General features: G+C 53.4%; 1 protein-coding gene across 1 annotated transcript; it reads left to right on the top strand.

The window, feature by feature from the left end:
• Positions 1 to 12,113: 12,113 nt before the first annotated feature.
• Positions 12,114 to 19,229, top strand: C1QL1 (complement C1q like 1). Its single transcript, XM_090292287.1, has 2 exons — positions 12,114 to 12,949; positions 18,581 to 19,229. Exons 1-2 carry the CDS (start codon positions 12,353 to 12,355, stop codon positions 18,758 to 18,760), a joined length of 777 nt encoding a protein of 258 aa, XP_090148413.1. The 5' UTR covers positions 12,114 to 12,352; the 3' UTR covers positions 18,761 to 19,229.
• The last annotated feature ends 1,920 nt before the right edge of the window (positions 19,230 to 21,149 follow it).

The raw sequence follows: 21,149 nt of genomic DNA, 5'->3' as shown, positions 1-21,149 counted from the left end.
TCACCATCATAATCACCACCATCACCATCACCATCTCACAACAACCACACACACACAACAGTGCTTGTTTAAACTTGAGAACCACAGAGTAGGGAAATGGTGAAGAAAGGGAATGTTTCTCTGGAATGTTCAGGTGGTCTAGGAGACAAAGCCAGATCTTTCCACCCTCTTCCTACCAAATAAGAGGCCCCCCGCAGAGCAAAACCAGACTTCTTGGGAAGACAATATGAAACAATAGAATGCTGGGTCCTCCTGCACCCACAAATTACCCCCAAGCTCCCTCCCCCTGCCTGTGAGGAGAGATTTAGTGTATACCTCTGGGAAGGGGCAGGAAAAGGGGCTAGAATGAGTTGAGGCCCTACTAGGTGTCAGGCACCATCTTTATATAATTAATCTCATCTGGTGCTGATGGTACTGCTGTGATGGGAATTAGTTACAGCATATTTAAAAAAAAATTTTTTTTAAGATTTCATTTATTTATTTTTAGAGAGAAGGGAAGAAAAGTAGAAATAGAGAAAGAGAAACATTGATGTGTGGGGATACATCAATTGCTTGCCTCTGGCACACCCCCAACTGGGGACCTGGCCCGCCTGCAAGCCAGGTCTGTGCCCTGACTGGGAATTGAACTGGTGACCTTCGGTTTATAGACTGGCACTCAATCCACTGAGCCACACCAGCCAGGGCCAGTTATTGCATTTTAACAGAGAAGGAAACTGTGACTTGGAGAGATGAATGATTTGCCTGAGTTCACCAGTCAGTGAGTATCCAAGCTAAGATTTCAGTTTCGCATTCACACTCTTTCCACCATTCTCAGATGGCCTGGTTGCCCAGGAGGGCAAACCTGCAGAGGCAGGAGAGGGGTGAGAAGGAAACGTGGATCCTGGGACAAGAGAGGGATTCTGTGCCGTTTCCCAGCAGTCAGCTTGAAGAGCAGAACATCCAGATCCCCAGGCAGGGCACCCAGACAGTGCTTCCCTGGCCCCCTGGTGGCATCACATCATGCTTTGTTGTGCATTTGTTTGTCTTCTTCCATCAACCCTAAACACTGTGCACAAAAGAACCTTGCCTGGCTTCTGCACCGGCTCCCAGGACGCAGCACAGGGTCTGGCACCTGGCTGAGTAATGGTTGTTGAGTAAATACATGAATCAACCAGGACATGGGAAAGCTGCACTGACTTAAAAAACAAAACAAAACAGGAAAACAGCAGTCAATGCAATTTTCCCTGCTTGTTATTATTATTATTTGTTTGCCTTCCTGATTTTATAGAAGTGGTTGTTCCAAAATTGCAGAGCACAAACTGACTGGCACTCAGGAATGAATACCCTGAGAGAGACCCCAGGCGAGAACTATGATTTAACACAGCATCCAGGGATACAGGGTGTGGGGACATAATTCTCATGCATAGTAAAGGAAATGAAATAAAAAGTTCATGCCAAAATGTGTTTGGTTTCTCATAGCACCTTTCTTCCTCAAGCGCTGTCTCATGCACTGGTTCCAGTCCATGTCTGGTAGATCTTGGGTATCTGGGAGCAAAGAGTTTACCCATGATTCCCAAGGCCAGCTCCAGAGGCCAGGGGTCTGGGCAAGGCTGGTTAGCACTGCCCACACTTCAGGGAGAGTGGTTCAGTTGCCTCTCTTCCCCTGCTGTGGCTCTGTGAGGTAAGGGCAGCCAGGCTGGTCACTGGTCTCATCTGGGCCCCTGTGGGTGACGAGATGGACACTGATGGGTGAGTTATCAGTTGGGCCAGAGTAGAACAGCCAGCTTCCCTGGGCACTGTCTTCCCAGTTTGTCACCACTCCCGGCTGCCCAAGCAGCAAAGCAAACCACAGTGACAAGATCTAGAGGGGAGAGGCTCCAACTGCTGGGGTGCTGCTGGTCTTACAGGCCACCAGAGCAGCAATGTGACAGCTTCTCAGTTGGTGGGGGGAACTCTGTCCCCAGCTCCTGCTCCATCTGCCATGACTCTTGTCAGTCTGCATTTCCTTGCCTTTCCTTTGTCTCTGTCTTGCTTCTGTTCTGGGCTGTTATAAGCTCTGAATGGCTCTTGGTCCATCCCTCTATCCACTCCTTCCTCCCCACTCTTCCTTACCACCCCTCAAACCTCAGTGCCTACTCCCTCATGCTCCCTGCACACACACAGACCACCTCAGGCAGGAAATAGGAGGCTCCCTCCCAGGACCTGTGATTAAGACCTGTGGGGAGTGGCTGGGACCTGGGACTCCAACGGATTTGTGAGTGAGCTGGTATGTGTGCAGAGTGTGAGCATGAGGGTGAGCATCGATGTGGATGTGGGAGTTAGAAGATGTGTGTATTCACACGTGAGTGTGACAGTGACTGTACATGAGTGTTGAAAGAATGTGTGTGAGGGCAGGGGCAGGGTGGCATTGGGGTATGAGCACATGTTGCGGTGAAGTGGTGGAGCGTGGAAGGACACAAGTGACTGAGTGTGTAGAAGCAGCGCAGAAGGACACATGCATCCTTTGAGCTTGTGTTTCTGAATGTGGAGCCTGCCAGCCCCATGCCCTGCTTCATTACCCCCATCTCTGTCATCCTGGGCTCCCTCAAATCAGGTCAGGTTGTGGGGAAGGGAGAACGAAGCTACTGAGCTCTGGGCAGGGCCCCTGTCCACTTCTTGGGCTTGTCAGCTACTGATCTATTCCATGTTCCTATAAATATTTACAAATCCCAGCTGCTGAGGAGCAAGACACCCTCCGCCAGCTGGGGCTCTAAGTCAGGAAGCTGATGGGGAAGGAATACGGGGGTGGGGATTGGGGTGGGGGTGCTGAACTGAGAGGCAGGTGGCCAGGACGCCTGGATTCAGCTCCTAGCTTTGCCAAGGTTAGCCTGTGTTCCCCAGTGTGTCGCCATCGAAACTGTTGAGCCAGAAATCTCCTCATCCATGCCTCCATCTCAGGAAGCCTGCACCGTCTCTGCCTGATGGGGACAGGTCCCCTCACAGCCAGCCTCTTGCCTCTTATCATGTCTCTCAGTTAGGGGTAAAGGGAGGGGTCTTCTTACTTTTTAAAAGACACAGGGAATTCTCCCTGAGTCCCTAGAGGGTACTAAACGCAAAATCTTCCCCAGGACACCTTGCTAAATCCATCTGAATCTTTCTGAATTGGAGGCTGGAAGACTTGCAGCTCAGTGACCTCCATCGCAAGAGCCCCCTCTGCCACCCCTGAGGGGAACTAAAGATCTTTCCCCTGGCTTCACCTTCCACTCGCAGTCTGCCCCGTCACTTCTGGAGCCAGGGTGGTTGTGAAAACCTGGAGGTGGGGAAGTTAGGTGCGACCTGTGGGAAGGGCTCACTTGCCCTAGACCATCAACACTGTGGCCCAGGCCACCTGGTGAGCCTTCTCAGACAGAGATTAATTATTGATTATTGATCCTCTATGTCCGGTGGCCACCTAGGTGTCAGGCACACCACCAGCCGGTGGGCATTTGTGTGGAGTCGTTGGTCAAGTTTTCCAATAGCACATGGCGGCAGCTTCCAACTCCCAGTCCCAAAAGGCATGTGCCTGAGGGATGGCACTGAGGTCCTGGGAGGGACTTCCCAGCTCAGGCAGGACCCGCATGGACACAGAAACCCCTGACACCAGGTGAACTGAGATCTTTTTCCCTATCTTATCTACCATTTCAGATTTATTAATGCTGGACCTTCCCGGCCCCCAGTTGGACTCCCCTTGGCCTTGCACAGGTAATGCCTCTATCCTGACCTATATTTGTCTGAGAAGCTAGGCATTGGAGTGGGAGAAAAAATAGGGAGCAGGAACCCCATGACATTGTGTGGCTTTGACTACTTGTGTGAGCACCCCAATTGGAGCATCAAAGACAGGCAGGTAGGTGCCGCTGCTCAGCCCGAGGGTGGAAGCCAGGACTGTGGCTTTTCGTTTCCTTCTGGGGGCCTAGGGTAGCTGTTTCCACTGGGAGGGGGAGGGGTTAACTATCCCAATTTCATAAGATGGAAAGAAGGGGCTCTGGCGATGCTCTAATATGCTAGTCTCCTTAGTCCAGAGCTCTGATGAGTGGGGGAGAGAGAGGGCACAGGACAGGGCCAAAAAGAGGGTTCGGAAGACCTGCGCTGGGAACTTTCCTTGGTGAAAGGCAATTGGCCCCACTCCCAAGAAAACTGTGACCTTCTCAGCTGCCAGAAAGGAACAGCAGGCACTGGGAGGAGGGATCAGGAGGAGGACAGTCTGAAGCTGGCATGTGCTCTGGATGAGAGGTCCAGTGATGGCAGTGGCACAGGAAGAGTTAAGAATATTCCTAAAATAGCCCAGCCAAAGCCTAAGCCAGCCGGCTAGTGCCTCTCCCAGAGAGCAGATCTATAGCAGGAAAAGTCAGCCTGCCGGTGCCCACTGCCTGCTGCCTGGCTGGGGCTTAATTAAAGCCTTCCACCCCACCCCTGCAGCAGCCCCTCCTGCCTGAGCAGGGGAGGGGGTGAAAGTAAGCAGAGGGGCTCTGTCTCCTGAAGGAGAGGGCACTCCAGCTGAGACCAGGAGTCCTGTGGCCTGGCACCCCCGAGCCTAGGTCAGTGATAAGCACACTGACACACAGGAAAAGTGCAGGCCTGTAGGTGAGGCCGAGGCTGACAGGAAGGAGCAGCCAAGTTCCTCCAAACTCGCACATACACAGTCAACCATTATAGAATGGGGACCCCCAGGAAGCCCACTACACTCCAGCTTCTCCTAGCTCTGTGTTCCCCTCCACTTGGGGCATCTTGGGGTGGGGCTGGGGCAGGGTGGGACTAGGAGAGCCTCTCCAAGAACAAACCATATTTCTGGTTCAGGGGCAGGACCAGCTACATCATTCACAGGGCCCACTGTGAAATGAACATAAGAGGGCCTTTGTCCAGAAGTTGTTAAGAATTTCAATGCAATGACAGCAGAGTATTAAACCAAGCACAGATCTCTTCTGAGTGCAGGGCCTTTGCTGATGAACAGGCTGCACATCCCTGAAGCTGGCCCTGTTCAGGGGTTGGGTTTAAAGGACATTTACTAAGCACCACTGCTTTCCTGGCTCTGTCACCTCAGAGATATCTCTCAGTCACCCCTGTCCTCAGATTTATGGAGTTAAAGTGCTCAGAGACCTCTCTCTGAACACAGAATGGAGGGCTGGGCCACCCACAACCCTGGCTGATTTGAGCTCTCCCAGGACACTGCTGCAGCTAGACTTGCAACCCCCACACCTGGCTGTGAGACCTCCCTGAGCCCCACCCTTCACTACCACCTCAGAGGGTCTGTGGAGACCACCTAGCACAGGGGTGAACAATCACCTCCTCCTCCCCTAGGCCCCTGACCCCCACCAGTGGGGTCCTGAAAAGAACCCCAGGGCTCCCATCAGGCTCTGCTTCAAATAGGCCTATGACCTTGGACAAGCCATTTGCCCTCTCTGAGCCTTAGTTTCCCTGTCTGTCAAAGGAAGGGTCTCTAAGACCTTTTCAGAACTTAAGTTGTAGCTATCTTGGGGTGGGAATGTAAGAAAATAGGTTTTTTCCTAGAAAGAGCGGGGCTTCCAATAAAGAACAAAACCTTCCTCATTATCCTGGGGAAAAGGTGGCTTTCTCCCTTATGCCCCACTCCTCAGAACCTAGGAAAACCAGCTGCTGCCCATCAGACCCAGTCCCTCCTCCACTGCCTCTCCCCACTTCTCTTCCTTCTGCCTCCCTGCATTCCCCAACCTCACCTGGAATTTGGGGCTGGAGGCTGGGGTGACTGGAAGACTCAGGCCTGTGGAACAGGAAACCATGCTGGCCAGCCGGGATCTTCTCTTTGCGCCTTTGCAGGAGGCTCAGCATAATTGCACTGCCTGTCACTCCCGCATCCCGCTATCTGTCTCCCAGGCTGACCCCACGAACCTGCCATTATATTGGTTCCTGTTGGGACTGCGGAGCCTCATTACTTATACATGCAGCTAGGAGGTGCAGGCTTGGCTGAGGGGAGAAGGCCCCTTCGATGAGGTCTCCTGTCCTACAGCAGGGCCTTTGTGGAACTGCCTGCCTGGAGCTGAATTTGGGATGGGTGGCAGATGGCTGCAGGTCAGAGAGGGTGGGGGGGAGGAGGCCCAGAGCTGGGCATCACTCTGGAACCCCCAAGCACAAGGCACAGAGTTCTCTGGTGAGGGAGCATGAGAAAACCTGCTTATGACCTGGGTACTTGGGCTCTGCCCTCTAGTCCCACTCTCTGTCTTAGGATATGGGGTTGGAGGGGGGGCTTCTGGGGACGGTTCCTCACTAAACTCTGAGACCTGGCCAGATTCAAAAGTTCTGAGTCACAGCCTGGTTCAGCTCACTGAGGTGTGTCCTGCCCCCCTCTGCTAAATTACAACACAACTTCCATCGTCCCACACTTTCTGTCCAAATGCCCCTCCCCCAAAGGGGCTGAAATGATAGAGGCTTTTCCCATGGGGGATCCAGAAGTGTCTGAGTTTAAATGTCATGAAGGGATTAAAAATATTTTAGTGGATGTTAGTGAAGAGTTTTCTGTAACATGAAATCACAGCCTTTCAGAGCTGCCCTGGACAATTCTCCAACCCAGAGAAAGAAACAGAAGCCCTTGAGTGTGATAAGACTTCCCAAACATGCATGGAAAGTTGGCAGCCTAACTGGATCTTGAAAGCCAGCCTCTGCCTCTTGGTGCCCAGGTCCCCATCCTGCCCAAGCCAGGGCTGTAGACCGGTGTCTTCAACCAAAAAACAAAAATATGCCTCTTTTTTTTTCTATGGGCCTTGGCGCAAGCTGTTTTTTCTCCCTAGAGTGCCTTTCTTTGTTTTCCTGATCAGGTGTGTGCCTCCTGGGCTGAATGGTAAAGAGCTCCGACCTAGGGTCAAACACACCTGATATTTAATTCTGACGCTCCCTCTTACTAGCTGTGTGATCTGGGCAAGTTACTTAAGCTCTCCGAGCCTCAGCATCCTCATCTCCAACATGCTTACTTCTTAGACTTCCAGTGAGGATTAACTGAAATAAAGTATGTCAAGTGCCTGGAGTATATAGGTACCCAGGTAAGAGCAACAACATTCGTCCATCCTTAGTTCATTTCACAAACATTTCAAGATCTTTCCAGAAGCCTGGAAGTCCCCTGCCCAACCTCATCCCATCCAGATCAGGACACTATCAGCTCTTACCTGGACCACTGCAACTGCCTCGAACATAATCTCCTTATGATACTCTTACTCTATTTTAATCCCTGCTCCCCACAATAGCCAGAGTGATTTTTCTAATCTGAAAAATCTGATTATATCACTTGCTCAACACCCTTCAGCAGTTTCTAATTGCCTTCAGGATAAATTATATATTCTTTGTCACAGCCCATAAGGCACAAGGCACTGCAAACTTGTTCTTAGCACATGCTGTTCCCTCTGTCTGAAATGATCTATCCTCCTTCCCTCCCTCCCTCCCTCCTTCTCTCCTCCACCTCTGGTGGCCATCCTCTTCACCTTGCCATCCTTTCATCAGAGTTTAACTTAAATATCACCTCCTCCAGGAAGTTTCCCATGATTCCCTGCCTCCAGATGAATTCAGGCAACACAGCCTTGTGCTCCTAATGCACTCCACACATTCCCAAGCAACTTACTTGTCAATCTAGATAGTTGCTTGTTTAATTGCTCAGGTTTCTGCCAGGACACTGAGGTCAGAAGTCTTTTCATGATCATCACTGTGTCCTGTGATGATAAGAATATGGTGGACAGTCACTATTGGTTTATGTAATGGATGGAAGGTGAATGAATGAATGGATAAATAAATGGGAAAATGACACATTCCCTGTAAGGTCTTCCTGGAATCCTCTGGGCAGCGAGTTTTCCATCTGTGCTTCATAACACCTACTACAAACCTCTGCCCAAGACTTAGTTTCCTCAGCTATAAAATGGGAAAATAAGAGTACCTACCTCATGGGGTTATTCATATTAAATGGCATAAGCCATGTAATAGTTTTGGGTCCATGCTAATAATAGGTTGTTAAATTTAAATAAGATAATCCACATGAGCCCTGGCTGGTTTGGCTCAGTGGATTGAGCGTCGGCCTGCGAGCTAAGTGTCGCTGGTTCGATCTTCCAGTCAGGGTACATCAGAGAAGGAAAACTCTGATTCCAAAAAACCTCTGCTGCCTTGCGGCATACCTCTTCAGGGGAAAGGCTAAGGGAGTAAACCCCGACAGAAAATCCGGAGCCGGAGTCCCTAAGGCGGTTTGACGTTGTAGTCAACACCGGCAACTCCTGCGGCGCACCTGAAGCCAAGCTGTATTGACTCCGTCTTTCCCTTGGACCCTTCAGCTGCAAAGAGAGGGGGGGTCTGCAGCATGGGCAACAGCAGACCCTCCGTATCACCCTGCCCAGGCTCTGTAGCTTCAGCTTCACTGGAGAGGACACTCCAGCGTCATCGCAAGATGTCGATTCAACACGGGAGGAGACAGATACCGTGTCACTCCCGAGTCGGACTGCACAACCATTCTCGGCGGTGCAGATAGACTCTTAAGAAGCTACACCATCGTCTCTCGAGACGGACGGCTGCCGACGAATCCACATAAAGTGCCTTAGAACAAGATCTTGCACTTAGTACATGCTCAAAAAATATTCGCTGCAATAATTATCATAGCATTTATCAGTTCTTCCTTCCTGTCATCCCTGCCAAAGAGTGGGCTCCTCTGGGGTACAGCTTATGTCTAATTTATTTTTGAACACACCACCACTACCACCTGGCAATGCCTCACTAGGTGTTTTCAGTAAATGTTTACTGAGTGAACAAATGAATGCAGATTTGCCAGCTGATGACTCGTCACTCACAAACCCAGGCGCACACTAACACAAACACAGTCTCTGATACATTCACACCCACTCACTCACATTCACACAAAGAACTCCAAAGCACCACAGAACAGCCACCCAGTTCCCTAAAGTCAGCCATACATAAATGCAGAACTTAACCACTTTCTTGCACCCTCCACATAACCTAAATGACCCGCACCCTCTCCCCACCCCTGGACTGATGGGGCTGTAGGAGTGGAGAAGCTCCCACTCACAAGAGGAAAAGCGATGCTGGGCCTTCAGCCCCCAGCACTGGTACATCCTAGCTACAGATAGTGCTGCCCTCCCTCTCCTCATAGCTCACCTCTTGCCCTTTCTGAAAACCTGGATCCCTGATCTCCGCAAGTGGTTGAGGGAGAAGCTTGGGAGCCAGAATTCCAGGGTTCCTTCCTCAGTCATCTAGTCCTGTCTCTGAACCTTGAAGGATAGGCCATTGTCCTCTTCTGCTAGTGCCCAGCACAGCAGCCTGTAGGAAGAAGGTAGGACCAGGAGACCCAAAGTGTGAGGTGGTGGAAGAGCTTCTTAGCCTTGGGGTGGAATAATTTTCTTAGCCACCGTTTACTGGGTACATTACAAGGTCTGACACTGAGCCCAGCGCTTTCCATTCCTTGTATCTCATTTAATCCTCACAACCCCCTTTCCGGAGGAGAACACTTGAGGCGCTGCAGATTCACCGACGAGCCTAGAATCAGCAGCTGGCATTGGCACGCAGGTCTCTAATTCCAGAATCTTCACCCGCCAGGCTTAGAGAACTTGGGTTGGGTTGGTAGGGTGAGAGTGCTGGGGGTCCTCAGGTATGAAGCTGAGGAGAGCCCCTCACCAAGGCAGCACCCGCCCCCATCAGCCAGATCCGCATCTCCCTCGGAAAGAGGCACCCGACGCCGCGGCGAGGGTTCACCTCCTTCGGGACTTGGGTGGGGCTGGGGCAGGGCCTGGCGAGCCCGGGGAGACGCGGGCCGGTGGCCCAGGCTCACAGGCCAAGATGGCTGTTAATTAAAGTGCTGGCACCAGCTCCTCTCTGCAAAGTTTGAAGCCGTTATTTTCCACTCCAGCGAAGCGGGGAGAATCCGCCTGGGCTGACAGAGACGCCACACCGCGCCAGGGGAGCAGGCGTTCTTTCTGGGCGGGGGGCGGGCCGCCCTGGACGCCCGGGAGAGCGCGGGCGGAGGGTGCTCCCGCCCCTCCTCGGCCTCGGGCGGCCGCCGCAATTTCTCAGGCGGGTTCTGGGAGAGCTTCGCGGGGCTGGGGGTGGCAGATGAGCCCCAGCGGCGTAACGGAGGAGGGACCCGTTTGCTTGCGAGCCAAGGGGGTGGGGTATACAAATCACAGGCTAATGACCGTGCACTTATCCCTCGGGTCACCAGCCCTGTCGCTCTTCGGCGACTCATACTGGGGGAAACCGCGGTGGGGGGACAGGAGACCTCACTGACAGCCGAGAGCTGAAGACAATTCCTGAGCCTGGGGAGCGCTAGCTGCCGGGAGCGCCCCCTGCACTTGACACCTTCCTCCCTTCGGTCACTGAACAGCACCCAGAGACTTAATGGCGCGGAGGTTGGAAGAGTATGGAGCCAGGCTGAGGGTTTGAATCCCTACTCTGCCACTTATTAGTTGTAAGACTTTGGGCAATCTCGTAATTTGCCAGAGCTTCTGTAAAATGAGAATAATGATGGATTTTACCTCTATGGATTGGTGTGAGGGTCAAGTGTGATGGCATACCTAAAGTGTTCAACACAGGGCCTGGCACACACATAGTAAGGCCTGGATAAATGCTATCTGTTGAATTGTTTTAACTCCCTCCTTGGCCGTGGGTGTCACTCTAACCTGGGATCAGCCATCAGTGCTTGGAAGGTCCTCTCTCGCAGCCCCCCACTTGGTATCCCGCTGTCCCTTTCACCCACCCAGCTCTGGGTGAGGTTAAGCAATCTCAGCCTTGAATAGAGGGAGCCAGAACAGCATCATAAGGACCCATCATAACAACCCGGCGTCAGGTCAGCAGGGAGAATTAGAGTGTGGACCTCTCAGGAGGTAAGAGATTGAAGGATAATCCTTTAGCAGTGGCCAGAGTCGTCCAAAAGGCAGAGCCCCCCATGGTGGGCTGGATAAAGGAGGGTGAAGGAGGAGCAGTGAAGTAGCCCGAGCTGGGCCTCAAATTATGTGACAAATATTTTTATGGAAGCAGACACATTTCAGTTTATGCAACCTAAACACTTTGCTGCACTTGAGGAAGAGGATTGTCTCATGCAACCTGATAGGGAGAAGAACTAAGGGGCTGCTGAGAAGGCTGGGGTGGCGAGGAGGAGCTGAGGGGCTGGGTGAGCTCAACTTTGGAGGATGGACAAATTTGTACTGGTCAGAATGAAGAAATAATGTGGGGTGCCCACTTTCTTAGGGCGCCCAGTTTTTCCTGTCTAAAAAAAGATAAGGGAAAAGATCAGAGGAAGATGGAGGCACCCCCCCCCCCGCCCCTGTCCCTCATGATAAAGCAGCCTGGCCTGGCCTGGAGCCCGGCGAGGAAGGGTCAAAGGAGGGGAGGAGTAGGTAGAAGATTCTGCCCCTTTCTGGGGAAGACGGGTCCGGGAACAGCCAGGAGCCAGAAACGAGGAGAGGGTGGCTGCTGTCAGTACTTGGGAGCCCGCTGGTTGCCCTGAGAGGCAGGCAGACAATCTCCCCTGGATCTCCCGGGTGGGTGGTCTTAGAGTCCTGAGTGCGGGATGGCCCCATCCCCATCCTCCTTTTTCCTCCTCCTCTGCTCCCCCCTCATAACCCTCTTTCTCGTCCCTTCTGTTCCCCGCTCCGTCCTCCCCTCAATCTCTTTCTTTGTCCCCTGCAGACCAGGGTGCCCCCCTCCAGCCCCCGCCCCCTGCGGACCGTGGCCCCTCTCGCCTTTCTGTCTCTTTTGGTTTTCCTTGTAACCGACCCTCGAGTCCTCTTCTCTCCCAGTCTCCCTCGGCTCTAACTCTCCCGGTGGCCCACTCTTCCATTCGTCCTTTGGTCCCTTCTCTCCCCTTCCCCTTCTCAGACTCACGCCCCCTCCTCATCTCGGTCCCAGATTCTCCCTCTCCAGGCTCGGGTCCTCCCCTCCGCGGTACCGCCCCCTCTGCCCCGCCCCCCTATGTGGGCGGAGCCCTACTGTCCGCGGCCCAATTAGGCGCCGGCCCCGCCTTCGGCCCAACCCATCGCGGGCGCTGTGTCAAGCGAAGCGGGTGGAGCGGAGCGGGGCGGGGCGGAGGGGGCGGTGGCCCCAACCCTAGGAGGCGGGAGGAGCTAGGCGGGAGGCTGCGGCTGCCGCGCTCAGTCGGGCCGCGCAGCGGGAGGGAGGCGCGAGGCAGGACCCGGAGGCTGGGCTCGGCAGCGCATCTCGCGCAGCGCGGCGCCCCGGGTCCAGCCCCATGCCCGCTGCCCCGCCGAAGCGCCCTTGAGCGCGGGCACCCCGCCCGCGCCTCCCGTCCGCCGGCACCATTGCCCCGACGGTGCGGCCGGGTGGCCCGGCGCTCCCCAGGTTCCGCGCCGGCCGTAAGACTCTGCTGGCGGCTGCCGCGGGTGTGGTGATGCTGCTGGTGCTGGTGGTGCTCATTCCCGTGCTGGTGAGCTCGGGCGGCCCGGACGGCCACTATGAGATGCTGGGCACTTGCCGAATGGTGTGCGACCCCTACCCCGCGCGGGGCCCCGGCTCCGGCGCTCGGCCCGACGGCGGCGACGCCCTGAGCGAACAGAGCGGCGCGCCCCCGCCCTCCACGCTGCTGCAGGGCCCCCAGGGGAAGCCGGGCCGCACAGGCAAGCCTGGACCCCCCGGACCCCCCGGGGACCCGGGTCCTCCAGGCCCTGTAGGGCCGCCGGGGGAGAAGGGTGAGCCGGGCAAGACCGGCCCTCCCGGGTTGCCGGGCACGGGGGGCAGTGGCGCCATCAGCACCGCCACCTACACCACGGTGCCGCGAGTGGCCTTCTATGCCGGCCTCAAGAATCCTCACGAGGGTTACGAGGTACTCAAGTTCGACGACGTGGTCACCAATCTAGGCAACAACTACGACGCGACCAGCGGCAAGTTTACGTGCAACATTCCTGGCACCTACTTTTTCACCTACCACGTCCTCATGCGAGGCGGCGACGGCACCAGTATGTGGGCTGACCTCTGCAAGAACGGCCAGGTGGGCCCGGCGGGGGCACGGGGTTGGCCTTGGGGTAGGGAAGGCAAGGAGTCCGAGGCGTATGGGTACCAGGTCAGAGTCGGAGGGCGCTGGTGAAAACCCTACAGCAGTCCGGCTCAAGGCATCGCATGCGGGGGACGGTCGGGACTGGCTGGTGCCCCTAAAGCCTCAATTCCTGGGCGCCAACTCCAAGGCAGACGCTGCTGGGCACCCGCCGCATGGAAATGCGGGAGATGAACTAGTAAGAGCGCAGGATCTCCCGGGAGCGCGGACTGGCCCTTGGGCCCTTGGCCCTTGGGAAACGGCGTCTGAGAGCTGGGAGCCTAGTTGACACCAGCGGGAGATTAGGGGAGAGCAAAATGGGAATAGGCAGCCTCGGCGCATGTGGGCTCCCAGGCTATGCTCCCAAGCCGAGAAGGCGAGCTTTAGATGTTTTGGGCAAAGGGAGGCGGGTGCGCAAAGCCTGAGCTGCAATACATCCCCCGTTCTTGGGAAGGGATCACTGGGCTGATCTGACACCATTTTCAAAACCCGGAACTACAAGGCCCCTTGGCACTGTGTAAGAGCCACGGGAATAAAAAGGTGGCCTGAGGGCAGAGGGGAAAGTTTTTCCTCCTGAGGCCGGGCAAAGAGGTGGAAACTCCCTCTTCTCTTGGTTTCCCAGCTGAAGTCCTGACTCCTGGAGTGTGGGGGAATGCTTTTAGTTCCTGTCCCCATCCCAGAGATCAGAGCTGGAAGGTGTCAAGCATGCAAGGTCTTTCGTACCAGGACCCGCAGTGCATGGTGCTTTTCTTGGAACTGCTACCCAGGACCAATCTCGACCCTAAGGCTGCCCCAGGGCAACAGTTTTGCTCAGCTCCCTTGCCTTTTGATACCCGGTCCCTTCCCAGTGCTTCCAGATTGCAGTGGCCTGGGGGCTCTGGGGGAGGGGTGGGGGGATTGTCACGCCAAGAATTTTTGTGGAAGAAGAGGACCTGCTCAGGTCAGAACTAAAGCTAGGCTAGTGGGAATTTGAAAGGCACCTCCTGCAACTGAGACTCACGACTCTGTTGGAGCCCTTCCCACTACAGCTTTGCCCTGAGCTAGACCCTGGCTTGGGGGTGGGAGTCAGCAATAAGCTGGCCGACAGGTGCTTGTAAGGAGTACCCCCAAAACACATTTCTCTCCTCACAGCCTGCTTCTTCCTCTAGTTTCTGCCTCTCCCCTGACTCTTTCTTCTCTCTCTCTGCCTCTTGTGCCTCTCTCTCTTGTCTACCAGTCCTATCTGTGTCTCTCTGGGTTTCTGGCCTCCCTCTCCTGGGTTTAACTACCCCCCTCCACACACACACACACGCCACCGTTCTTCGGGTGTCTCTCTCCCACTTGTGTCTGTCAGGCTTCTTGTATCTCCTCTTTGTCCTTGGTTCCTGACCGAAAGGAAGGCCCCAGTATCCTGTGAGGGCTCATTCTGCAGACAGCTCCACGATTCCCCTTATTAATCACAAATAAGGGATGCAGCAATGTCACCTTCGTCAATGGAATTTATTCCTTTTCCAAAGAAAGTTTGGGCTGGCACCAAGCTAAGATTTCAGGGGCTGGGGGCCCAGCTTGTCTGGAGAGGGAAGTGGTCATCAGACCACCAGTGGGCTCTAGACCATGTGCCACCTCAGGAGGTGGCAGCAAGACCACCCAGATTAGGCAAGACAAGGCCCCACACAGATGGTGTGTGCTCAAGGCAGGGGCATTTGCGTCAGTCACTGGGATGCAAAACCAACTTGAAAGCCTCTTTCCCTTCCAGCAGGGGCAGGGCATTGACCAAGCCTGACAAGGAGATGGGACCACACAGGCTAGCAGAAGAAAGGAGGTGGCTTTAACTGGGGGTTTCAAACACCTAGCATTTTAACATTTACTCAAATCATTTCTTCCCCTCCTCCAAAAAGCAAGACAACTCTGGCTGGTATGACTCAGTGGATTGAGCGCCAGCTTGCAAACCAAAGGGTCACAGTTTCGATTCCCAGTCAGGGCATATGCCTGGGTTGCGGGCCAGGTCCCCGGTTGGGGGCACACAAGAGGCAACCACACATTGATCTTTTTCTCCCTCCCTTCCCCTCTCTCTAAAAATAAATAAATAAAATCTTAAAAGAAACAAACAAACAAATGACAAATAGTGGGACAGATGTCCCCCTCCCCCAGGAGAGTTGGTGAACTCTCCTTCCAGATTATCCAAGAGGCTCATTTAATCTCGCTAATAATTCTACCTATTAATTTTGAGCCACTACTAGGAGCTAGGTTTGGGGCTTGGTTCCAGGGGTTCAATCTGCTTGCCCTCAAGGACCTCATGGTCTCTGCAAAGGAGACAGTAGTAACTGCACAATAACATACCCCAGTGGTTACTGCGTTAGTGGAGGGATAGAAGTCCAACTGGCAGCTCCTGTCCCCAAATGTGTTGGCTGGAGGGAGTGATTAAGTGGAACCTGCTCTGGCTCAGACCAACCGGGTTGGGGAAGAGGATGGTGAACCTGGGTCTCCCCAAGTTGAACGGACATGGCTAGAGAGAAAATAAAAAGGTCAGATGTAGGGAATGACTGACTTAGAGGTAGAAAAGGACACTCAAGTGAGCAGAGAAAAAGATGACAGGGCTGGACAATGGATGGGAACAGAAGACGGGAGCTTGCACCTTCCATGCCTTCAAGACCAGGGCAACTGTGGGCTCTGTGCTTTTCTTCCTGGCTTCCTTCCTGCAGAGATGCTTCCAGAATTTCTTCAGGAAGGCAGAGCTGCATCTGTGCCCTGGCCCTTCCTTGGGCAAGATGGAGAGAGAGGAAGTCACCGCCTTTCTGCCTGGTGCTGAGGCCTCCCATCTGTCCTTCTCTGAGTCCCACCAGCCCCTCTCCCCAGGGGTAGTTTTGAGTCACCACTGCACAGCCTGATGGCACCAAACCGTGGTTATTAGGACATGGGGACCTGAAAAGCCTGAGAAAGGGGCTCTAGTTTGGGGCTGGTACCCTGGATGAGGTGAGTTCCCTGCAGCTCTCTCAAAGATACATAGGTCAGATGGTCAAGGAGAATGTGAAATTGATAAATTGGACTCAGAGAGAGGGGACCGTGTGGGGACATGCTGGGGCCTACAGGTAGGTGAGTATTACAAATGGGCAGGGGCTTGGGTACGAGTCTGAGTGAGGTGAGAGGTGGTGGGGTATATAAACCAAGGACTGGTGTATAAAGACCTAACTGGAGATCAGCCTCTCATCTGATAGTGGGAGAGGGGCCTCCAGCTATCCTCTCTAGCCTCTGCTTTTCAGACAGCACAGAGCACAGTGCCTGGCACAGGCGGGACCCAGTAAGTGTGCGTCTCCTGCAAGCAAGGCTCCCTGCTGATGGGAGGCACACCTGAATACTCAAGACCCCAGCATTGATGGGGGGAAAGGGCACATTTCCTGGGTTCTCCCTCACCCCGTCCAGGCCCCTGGTCAGACCACTACCTCAGTCTCCCTTCCTGGCAGCCCTTGAGGAGGTGATTCTACAGCGCCCCCTCCTGACAAGTCCCAGACTTGCTTTCCTGCTGCCATGGCAACCTCAATTCCCCAAACTTTCCCTTGGTCCTCAGGAGGAGTGGGGTGCCTTAACTGTTTCTAGTCTTGGGCAGAGAATCAGAACCCCTGGATTCTCTTCCTGGATCCCTCACCATATAAACATGGAAGGGCATAAATTCTCCCTGTCTCCCTGGATAATTAGGATAATCACAGCAACAATCATGGTGGTGAGTAAATAATAAACATAAGCGTAACAGTTCTGACGCCTGTCACATCACCAGGAGATTCTTGGTGACAAATGACTGTATTCTAATGGATTTTGCTATTAACAAGCACACTGTTTTAATGAGTTAAGGCTAAATTAATCTGGGTAATAAAAATAATTGTTATTAGTAGTAATTTATTAGCAAAGATAATGAAATGCATACATAATAATAAATACTACCAGGATTAGAGCCCAGGGAACAATATGGAAGTTGCCTGCTTGCTTTGAGCTCTTTCCTAGTAGCTCAAAACCCCAAAAAGATTAAAAAATTTTTTTTTCTTCACCATCAAAACGCTTTTATAAAGGTGACAATGGTGAGGCAGGATCTTCTCCATCCTTTTCTAAACAGAGAAAATAAGTGTCTTGACAAACAAGGTCTCCCCCCTCATTTGATATCTCCCCACCTTTAGGAGGACCTTGAGTTTTCCCAGTTAAGTGCCCCAAACAGTTCCTTCCCAGGTTGGGGAAGAAGAGGTTGAAGGGAGAGAAGATGGCTGGAAGACATGGCAGTCTGCATGCGAATATGATGGGTCCTCCCGTTGCAGCACTGCCGCTGAGTCAGCAGCTCCGGCACAGCTGACCTGTAGTCCTGCCTCCTGCCCAGAAGGATGGGCCCCTCCCGTAATTTGGATTGGTACAGCTCAGACTACCAACCCTTGGGGGAGCTGTTTTCAGGAAAGGGGTGGGATGGAGTGGGGCTGTTGAGGAGCCTGGCTGAGTGAACCCCACTCAATGCAGCCTCCCCCCAACACAAGCCAGAACCTTGGAGATGGCTCTTCTCTTCCCATGGGCCACCTAGGATATCCTGAAGAGGCCCCAGGTCCTGTGGTTCAGGCCTTGCTGTTGCCTTAGCTGTGGAAGAGGAATGCCTGGAGGGAATTTGTTCACCATCACCCACACTCATACCTTTTGATTACAGTCAGAGCCTGCAAACATGATAGTGGCAAGCTTCAAACCCAAATGCTGGTTGTCCCTTGCCCCCATTGTCCTACCTATCCCCCTCCTCCTCCATCAAAGTAAGGACCAGCAAGGATATTAGATCAGACTGAGGATCACAATGGGATGTAAGGATTCCCTTCTTCCCACACTCTTTCTACCACCTCTGGCTGACAGGAGTCAGAAATCCTCTTTGAGTGGAGTAGTAGCTACAGCTCCTTGGAGATGTCAGGCCCAATGTGGGCCTTGGGAGGGGAAATAATTTCCAGACCTTCCATCTCACTGCTCCAATGTGACAGACTCCAGAATGAACTTCAGACAAGGAGTCCCAAAATCAGGCCCTGGTATTAGGATGGCTGCTTACCAGCAGCCTGGCATTGGTACAGTCACCTGACCTAATGGGACAAATGTGTGCCCAGTGTCCATTCTCTGACATGAGAACAGGTGGATGTGGCTGAAAAGTAAGGCGTTGTTATTATAATTAAAGCAGAGAGGAAGGAATGATGAGCACAAAGGGCCCTCCATCCTTGGGGATGCAGAGAATTCCTCTCTGCAAGAGGGTTCCAGGTTGAGCCATCCTGGAGCCGTGATTGAGGTTCTCAGCAGGCCAGATGGTAAGACCTAGAGAAGTTAAGGAAGTAGACTCCACTGTGACTCCCACTTTATACCCAGATTGCACCAGCCCTAGAAATCCAGGGATCTTCTGTAATCACCTAAAACACACGTGATTGGAAAAGTGGGTAGGATAATGGGAAAGAGGCAGGCTGAGAGCCCTAATGGGGCTGGAGGTGGGGCTTCTAGGGCAGCTCTTGCTGCCTTACCTCTGATAGTTCCCCTCCCTCCGTGACCCCACTTCCTTCCCTCCTCTCCCAACCCTCTGGCACATATCCCTAATCCCCTACTCCCCAACCCCCTCAGGTGCGGGCCAGCGCCATTGCGCAGGACGCAGACCAGAACTATGACTACGCTAGCAACAGCGTGATTCTGCACCTGGACGCCGGCGATGAGGTCTTCATCAAGCTCGACGGAGGAAAAGCGCATGGCGGCAACAGCAACAAATACAGCACGTTCTCCGGCTTCATCATCTACTCCGATTGAGCTCCCCGCGTTCCCGATCATCCCCGGGGCTCCCCATCCTGCCGGGCAGAGGATGACCCATCCCCCGCCCACCTCTTTGCTGCCCGGCCCGGCTGCTGGCCCTCCCCGGCTAAGACGTCCTGGCCCGCCCTCACCACAGCCTGCGCCGCAGAGCCTGGCCCCATGCGCCCGTCCTGATCCCGAGGAGGCAGACGGCTGTGTTAACCGCTCCGCCCTGGCCGTGCTGTATTTGTACAATAAGACTTTATTGCCCACCCTTTCCGCCAGCCCGCCCAAGCCTGCAGACAGGTCTGGCAGAGTCGCTTGCCGGGGCTGAGATGCGCAGCCCTTCGGCTCGGGCCCTGGGGGGGGATGTTCTGCCTGTGGAAGGGGTGAGATGGGGGTCTGGATAGCTCCCCAGCACCCCATAAAACCGGCCCCCAGTCGCGTCCTGTCTGACCAAAGCTATAATAAAAACACTTCCATCCTGCTGGATTTTGGTTTGTGCCCTGGGAAGGAGTTGCTGAAGGAGAACATGACCCTGCCCTCCTCCAGACTGTGGGAAAGGGGACTGCTGGAAGCTACCTATGGATCTGGGGGAAGCCAGGTGCCAGAGTCAGAGCTGCTCCAGGAGGATGTGGGTCAAGGGTCCCAGTGCCCACCAACAGCCCAAACGGGCCTGGGGTGCTGGAATGGGAAGCCACCCAGTTACATCATCATCCTCTCCATGGATCGATAAGTTCCATTTTCTCATCCTTGAAAGTGGCATCAGCACTCCAAAGGCACAACAAAGTTTAAACTGAGAGATCCAGGTTCTCATCCAGTGCTGCCATATGTGATTCTGGGCAAGTCACTCCTCTCTGACTCAGTTCTGGGTTAGTGACAACCTTTCACTAAAAGTTGGTTGACCTTGGCCCAAGCACTTCAGCTCTGGGCCTCAGTTTTCTCATCTATAAAATGTAGGTGACCCACCTCACTTGACAGAGGAATAAAGAGATAACAATGTATGTGCTCAATAAACATAACATTATTTATACATCACTTTAAAGTTTGAAAAAATGCTTTCAGGTATGTCATCTCAAGTCTCCCAAGAGCCCTGGGAGGCTGAATAAGTAGATTTAATTCTTCCAATGCAGTTCCATAGCTTGCTTATTGTGACAGTCACTGAGTCCTATGACTGCACTTGAATCCAAGAAGCCCTGCTCCTTGGAGACAACACACTAAGTCTCTTCACCCTTCCACTTTCTGTAACTGGGGCCATGACAGTCACACAGGGCATTTCTAAATACTAATAGCTAATATTTAGAGAGCACCCACTCTGTATCAGACACCATACAGGAACTGTATAAAAGTCTCATGGATATGTGGGGTGACAGGGTGGAGGGATGGTCAGGAAATGCTCTCATGCCCTTTAATGGATACTGTTATTTTACCTGAAATGATGAGGAAACTAAGGCTCAGAGAGGTTAAATACTTAGCCAAGGTTGCAAAGCTAGGAAGAGGCAAATGCCAGCACTTGAACCAAAGACCATGCTCTTACCTGGTACACTGTATTTCATAAAGATTTGGGATCTCCCAAGTAAAACTGAGGAAGGATGGCATTGAGGCAGCTCAGGCTCCCTCCCCATTACATTAGCCCTTCCACTCCCACACCTGCCCTGTAGAGGCTTGGTGTATTTACAAGCATTTGCCCTGGGCGGCAGCCATGGGGTAAGTCTTTTGGAGAATCCCAAGGCTCTACATTAAGGGAATGGTCCCATCTGGCCTCCCCCACCCCTCATCCCACAGGCTCAGCTGGAGAAACAGGAAGGAGGGGTGACCTCCTTTCCAGTCCAGTCCCATGTATGGACCCTTGTCATGGCTGGTAGACTTGAATGACTTTCTTTATCCTCCCTTCTCTCCCCTGTTTCCCCCTACTGCCAGCTGTGGCCATTTAATAAAGTTAGCTTAATACTTGTTCCTTCCCTGTGGGGTCTGGAGATTGAAATCTGCAGGTCCCCACAAACCCAATAAAACCCCTGGCAGATCTGGCTGGAATGAGAGTTTCCTTAGGAAGGGTGATTCGATTAGACAGCACTCTCCCCACTCCCAGCTCCCCAGTGCTGCCCACACCCCCCTGTGACTTTTTAATGGCCACATTAGCCCAGAATTACCCAGCCACCACACCTGGGGGCCCCCCAACCCTCCTCAGAGACCACAGAGGTCTAGGACCTCTGCTACAATAAAAGCCTGTTAACCATTTCTGTAGGGAGTACCTACCTGGCTGGCTGGCTGGCTCTCTTTTCTTTCTGGTGACTGGACAATCCTCATGTCATTTTGAGAGATGGGCCTGAAGTTTCCATTTTGCAGATGAGGAAATCATAGTCTGAAGAAAAGTCATGACTTGCCCATGGTCGTGCAGCAAGTTTGT

Source organism: Furipterus horrens, unplaced genomic scaffold (genome assembly GCF_987537825.1).
Source record: "Furipterus horrens unplaced genomic scaffold, mFurHor1.1.pri manual_scaffold_11, whole genome shotgun sequence".
NCBI classification, from domain to species: domain Eukaryota; kingdom Metazoa; phylum Chordata; class Mammalia; order Chiroptera; family Furipteridae; genus Furipterus; species Furipterus horrens.
Note: the sequence above shows the minus strand (reverse complement) of the source record. Positions and strands in the feature narration are given on the sequence as shown.

What these genes read in the sequence shown, in the direction of transcription:
- C1QL1 (XM_090292287.1), top strand. Translation starts at nt 12,353, where the DNA reads ATGCTGCTGGTGCTGGTGGTGCTCATTCCCGTGCTGGTGAGCTCGGGC. An exon ending in ACCTCTGCAAGAACGGCCAG is followed by an intron (nt 12,950 to 18,580) that starts GTGGGCCCGGCG and finishes CAACCCCCTCAG; the next exon opens with GTGCGGGCCAGCGCCATTGC.